General features: G+C 36.2%; 1 protein-coding gene across 1 annotated transcript in view; it reads left to right on the forward strand.

Annotated features, from left to right (window-relative positions):
• The window catches only part of NECTIN3 (nectin cell adhesion molecule 3), a 43,308-nt gene that overhangs the window by 31,931 nt on the left and 5,012 nt on the right, over positions 1-6,365 (forward strand). The window contains exon 6 of the mRNA XM_027905645.1: positions 1,671-1,822. Within this exon, the coding sequence (XP_027761446.1) occupies positions 1,671-1,822 (152 nt within the window). The remainder of the gene's footprint in view (positions 1-1,670; positions 1,823-6,365) is intronic.

The raw sequence follows: 6,365 nt of genomic DNA on the forward strand, positions 1-6,365 counted from the left end.
AGCTGAACAGCAGTACCACTTGTTTCTTCAGATGCACTGGGTTCTCAGTTCTCTTATTTGAACTTGAGACATATGTAAGAACTAATCAATACTACCTCTGTCAGAAATTCCAGAAGAAATAAACATATTTAAGTGCATTTAAAGCACTTTGAGATTCAGAGGTAACTTTCATACTTCCTAAGGTTAAAAGGGAACCTACTTTGACACAAAAGCTAAATTTTCTGGAATAAAACGAGTTCCTTTTCGAGCAGGAACAAAACCTTTCAAAGAAGCTGTAATAGTGATGCATGAGGAACTTCAAGAGTGTGTGTGGGGAGGAAATCCATGTAGAAGAAGGGTAGCTTGAGTGTTTAAGGAAACAAAAACTGTGTTGAATTGTGTGCTGTATTCCTGGTGTTGAATTATAATAGCTTCTAGAACTACCATACCAAAAAATTCTATCCCCTGGAATCAAAGATGACACTGTACTTGCTGGGATAGTGATATTTTCATAGTCAGTAACTTTAAAATGTTGAATGTATGAGAATTTTATTAACGTAGACCTGGCAAACAAATGGACTGGTTTATAATGTTTCTTGAAATAAATATTTCTGGTACTAATGAATTATGGAGTATATGCTTGATCACTTTTATCAACTTTAATGTGGCTGAGGTAATTCTGGGCAGTAATCACAGCAAAGTAATAGCAATGTTGCCTTCAACCTACATTTGTTGGAAATCATTTTTACTGTCAACTGTGGAGTGGTTGTTTTTTTTTTGTTTTAAATTGACTACTTATTTTAAGGTGTTGGGTGGCTTTTCTTCAGTGCTGCTTATAAAATCACACTTTGTAACTGTTTTCAATGTACTGTAATCTGGTGGGCATATGCTTGCATATTGATTTAGGCCTGGTTAGCTGTTAATAGCTACTTAGAAAATGGGATGCAATGGCACAGGTGCTTAATGGGCAGTTGGCAGCTCTGTTGAAATAGTTCCAGTGCCTTTGCCCTTTCCCCTTTCTCATTGTGTTTACACAGTTGTTACTGCAATCTCAGGCAGAATGGTACAGGGAAATAATAGAGCTGGAAAAGCCAGTTGACTAGAAACAAATTTTTTTTTAACCAGTTGTTTCCCCAAATGTATGACCACCAAATATTATCCATTTCAGTGCTGTAATTCGGATGGAAAAGTGATGGGGGATGAGAAAAAAGCAGGTCAAGAGAGTGGGAAACCGCTTGAACTCGTGCTCAGAAATTCTGGTCAAAATGTCCTGGTCAAAATTAAGCATGTATGGACAGAAATATTTCTTGTGATAACTCAACCGGATGCAAAAGAACAGACATATAATCTTGACAGCAGTATAAGTGCTTCTTAGTTAGACTGTTAGTTTTTAGAGCTTGAGTTGGCTTGTTCCTTCAAGTTCTTTTGAGATAATGTTTTTTAGCTGTAGTAGCCTTCACTTGTAGACAGCTTGCTAGTGCTAGCAGATTTGACATTTAAAGGATTTGGCACAGAAATTAAATGCTGAATAAATGTTCAGGTGCACACTGAGAACATCCAAGAAAAGCTCACTGACGATGTCAGAGCACAGTGAGAAGTTCACTTTATAGACTATTACAGATATTATTTAAAACTTTTCTATTTCAACTAGTTGTAAAGACTCACATTTGAAATATAACTGTTTTTTCTAGGTTGGATGGACAGTGGCCTGAAGGATTGCTGTCTGTCAACAATACTTTGCAGTTCAGCAGTCCATTGACTTACAACTACACTGGGACTTACATCTGTAAGGTGACTAATTCGCTTGGTGAGAGGAGTGATCAAAAGACCATCTACATATTAGGTAAGTCTTCTCAGCAAAGACAGTGTGTTAACTATGTTTTGGTCAGTGATTGAATTAACAAACTGAAGAGACAGTTGATGCATGAAATATTTACACCTTTTGTGTGAAAATCTATTTGAAATATGGATTTAAGAGCTGGAATACAACTTGGGATAATTAATAATGCAACATGTAGTAGAAATTCTTAAAGTTGAGGTGCTTCTGAGATTATTACCTTCTCTTGGTAGGTGAACTGAGTTTTGTTTCTTACAGTGTTAACCTGTGTTTGACAAGGTATATTGACTGCGATAAACAGCACCTTGTCTGTAACAAATTGAAAAAAACAGATGTTGGTGGGAGGTGATGAAATACATTTAGAAAAGCCAACAATCATCTTCTTTAAGGAAGTTAGGGTTGTGTTCTGAGTGTGTTACACACCAGTTCATCTTCTTGTTTTCTCAGGATGCAGATATCCAGTAATCATGAAGTATCTCATGCAGAATAATTAGTATAATATAGCAGATGTGTGTGACTGTTTAGCATCACTGCTGCTGTGTGAGATAGTGTTGTAGCACACAACCTTGTATCTGTTAACACGGTGTAATTCATGTTTTACTATGACACCTTCTTGGTGAAAGAACAGCATACCTTACAGTATATGTCAATGGTGCTGTACAAGTGTGGAGAAGCTCTCCAGGTTTCCATAATGGATTAGGAAAATGAGCTAATATCTAGCTTGATCAATAACGTTAATATCATTTTTATAAGGAAGATAATACAAACATGAAAATTAAAATCTTCTCAGTAAGTTACTGACATTCGCTGTTTTGACAAGGCAATTAAGTGTCAGAGTGCACGTCAGCTACTTACAGGATGCAAAGACAGCTGACTCCTTAGTAAAGAACTTAAAACTCAATGTGAACACTTAAGAGTGGAGATGAGAATGAGAACTTGAAACTAAAATTTAAGGTCCAGGATGTTTGAAGCCGCATCTGTCAGAATTCATTTTTGATAGTTGTCTGCATCTTTAGAACAAGTGATGGAGTTACAGTCAGACTGACATACTAGCTTTCCACAATGGCCTACATTGTAGTTAAGTTCTAATTAACTGCCTAGTTAATGACCTAGCTAACAGAAATCATCTAAGTAGTTTTAGGCAGTGGAATTATTTGTAAACAACTTAATAGGTAGAATTTTATATGACTTTTATGTAAAACTTTTTTATGTAACTTAAAAGTTTTCAAGTTATGGAAGTTACTTTGGTGAGAAGTTATTTTTGGATGCTTGGTTATAATGCTGCTTCTATGAAGAAGAATTCATGGCTGCATAGAAGTCTCAAAACAATAACAAAGACTGGCACATTTTAAGAAGTATCAAGTAAAAAAATTCAAATATCATTAAATAGGGTAAAATATTTGCCTGGAATGTAACACTGAAATACTCAGAAAACAACAGTACAATTTATAGCTGTTTTCAGCCTTAGTCTGACTCTCAGGAATGGGGGAAGTTTTTTTAAGTGCACCACTTTTCAAGTTGTCAGTTCTGTGAATATCATCTGCTGTAAGTGGAACTTGTGCTTTTTACCAAGGTTGTCATGCATGAAGATCTAAGGCCATCATTCGAATTATGTTTGCAACTAACAGACCAAAATAGGCCAACCAGGAAATCATATATGGTGTTTCCTGAAATAAATCAAGTTTTTGAAAAGCAGAATAAGTGTACAGACAAGTTGGGCTGTGGTGCCAGCTTGTGTTCCAGCCTATGGCAAGTGTATCACAGCTTAACAAGCTTTACTGCAGAGATAGTGTTAAGCTGCAGTAGTTGATCTTCGATGTGAACTGATGGATACTGTTTAGCATGAGTGCTGCTTTTCAGCTTTGTTCAGCGACTTTGTTTCGCTGTAGTGATTTAAGTGCAATTAGCAAAACTCAGCTGGTTTTTTAGGGAGCACCAAAACTGAACTTCAGCTAGCTAGAAATCATACAGTCATGGTTCTCCTAGTTAAGTGCACCAGCAACAACAAATACTTTAGTTGACATTAAATTAATTTCAGGTTTTTAAAACCTTGTGCTACCAAACTGATTAAAAACACTGTGTATTAATTTTGCATGTAATACCTGTGTTGTTTTCAGAAAGAAATATTAAACACATTTTATTGTAACTCTTAAGAATAACTTTTCAGTGTGATTGGCTCTTTAAATAACTGAAATGCCCTTAATGGTGCAGGATGGACAAGTAACTAGGCAATAATCTTACCACCTTTAATATTTGACTTAACTGATAAAGTATCTAGTAATGGCAAATGTGGCACTGCTGTACTATGAAGCAATCAGCAATAACATGAAATAAGCAATTAGCTTATTTTTCTATCTTTGCTTTTATCCACTGTATGACACTTGGCATAAAACCAAGGGAAAGCTTGAAGCTAGTGGACAAAGCTGTATAATCACACCATCTTTCAAATTTTAATTGTAAAGATGTCAAAAAGGATTTAGGGTGTTAATGCTTCTGAACAGTCACGATGTTGGTAGTTAAGTTTTTTAACTGTTAGCAAAAAAAAATCTCAAGTTGAAATGTGTTGTAGGCTGAAATGAATGTAAGCTGAGCAAAAAAGTTGCCTTTGGTCCTGATACTCATTGTTAAAAATAATAAAGCTGTATTTTTAATAAGTTTCGTTGTGCTCCTTGTTGTGCTCCTGACTTTTTTTAGTACTCTTAAGGTGGAATAGGGAAATAAAAGTGAAGTTGATACGGACTAAATGGTAAAATCACCAGTTTTTATTTACAGGAGATAATGCATCTTGACAGGGATAGAGAAATACTCAAATATTCTTTGAAGACAGAATTTTTTTATATTGCTTTTAAGGCACTGATATATTTGCTTTTTTTCACTCATTAAGTGATGTAAAGTTAAACTTACTGTGTAGTTTTCCAGCAAAAGCAAGTTTTGCTTCTTGTGGGTATCAAGTGCTGAAGTTCTGGACATAGTCCTATAGTGCTAGGTTTTCCAAAAGAAGCTGTCAGCTTGATATGTAAAGCACTTCCTCTTGCAATATTGATTTACTCAGTTTCCTTATGCAGGCAATTGAATTTTGTTTTCTTGGCTCTGTGTTCCTTCACCTTCATACTGCTTACTGAGGTCTTTTCTTTCTCCACTTGCAAGGGAGAAGTGACCTGTGAGACTTGAATTCAGACAGGAACCTGCTTACTTCCTCTGTCATGACTGCCTTTGAGAGACACTATTGTTATTAAAAGTAAAGCCAGCCTTTGTTAGCCAGCAATCCTGGGGAGGTGTGGTTTGTGAGTACAGGGTCACCCTCTTGTAGAGTGGGCATAGTAAGGAGTAACAGAGGCTGAGCCTTGGTTTTACTTTTGTTTCTCCATATATAAACCTCTGTTCTGAGAGAGCTTTGTGGATTCAGGCACTTTCATTTTCTGAGGTACAAACTGCCTTTTTTTTTTTTTCCTGTATTGTGTAGCAAAGGACTTCCCAGGATATTCTGACTGTTAACTTTCTTGCTCCCTGATATGGCATGCATTGAATCTTTAATGGTCTTCCTGAATATTCCTTCATGCTTGAGCTGATGTTCATGATAAGTTTCTCTTGTATCCCAAAGAAATACCAAAATCCTCTATTTGGTGTGTGAAAATCCCAGCTAGAAACTGCACAAGTACTCTGCACTTTGAAAGTGGATGATTGATGAAACAAATTGGTGTTACCTGTCTGCATATCATACTGCCAAAATAGACGTGGGGGCACATACACTGACAAATAATGTAAAGGGAAAAGTTCTGCACAGTTGTGGAACCTTGATAGACAAGAGACTGTGGGGAGAGGGTTACACAGTGTCCTCATCTATTTCTTGACTTTTACAGTCACAATGGTTGGAGAAAGACTGATAAATTTCCACATCACTTCTTCTCGGACATTTCTGAAAGCCTCCTTTAATGGAAAGGCAACTTTCCCTGCTGTAGTGAAGGAGTTGCTAATGTAAGTTTTTCAGCAGTTGAAAGGGTTGTTTTTATAACACCCAGCTACGTTGAATTATTATTATTATTCAGTTTTTAAGTGCTTGCCATCTAAGTGAAATTTAGCAACAACAGCAGGTTAAGAGGCAAAGGTAAATATGTCTCTGTGCAAACATACATGTGCTACATGTACAGACAGATACTTATCACTCAGGAAAATAACAAATGCAAAGACAGAGCTTGTAATTTGTGCAAAGCCAACTCAGTTTTGGATTATAAGTAATTGATAGCAGGTCCTTGGCAAAGAAAGGGATGTTTGCATCTTGAATCAGGTGGGGGTTGTGCTTTTTTTTTTTTTTTTTTTTTTTTTTTTTTTTTTTTCAAATAAGGGGAACTACTTTTAACCACTTTGTTGTGGCTTTTGGAACTAGGCAGACTTTGTCTATATTAATACACAATAACTAACTAAGAAATCTCTCCTTCCAGAACTACTTCTGTAATGCCTAACTGGCATTTTAACCAAAGGAGATATGTGCCAGTATTGAAATACCTTACCTATTGTAGAGCTGGTCGCCTTACCTCTGAATTACTTCACA

This window comes from Empidonax traillii, unplaced genomic scaffold, assembly GCF_003031625.1.
Source record: "Empidonax traillii isolate 1590-97213 ecotype Southwest subspecies unplaced genomic scaffold, ASM303162v1 scaffold1185:size159731, whole genome shotgun sequence".
Lineage (NCBI taxonomy): Eukaryota > Metazoa > Chordata > Aves > Passeriformes > Tyrannidae > Empidonax > Empidonax traillii.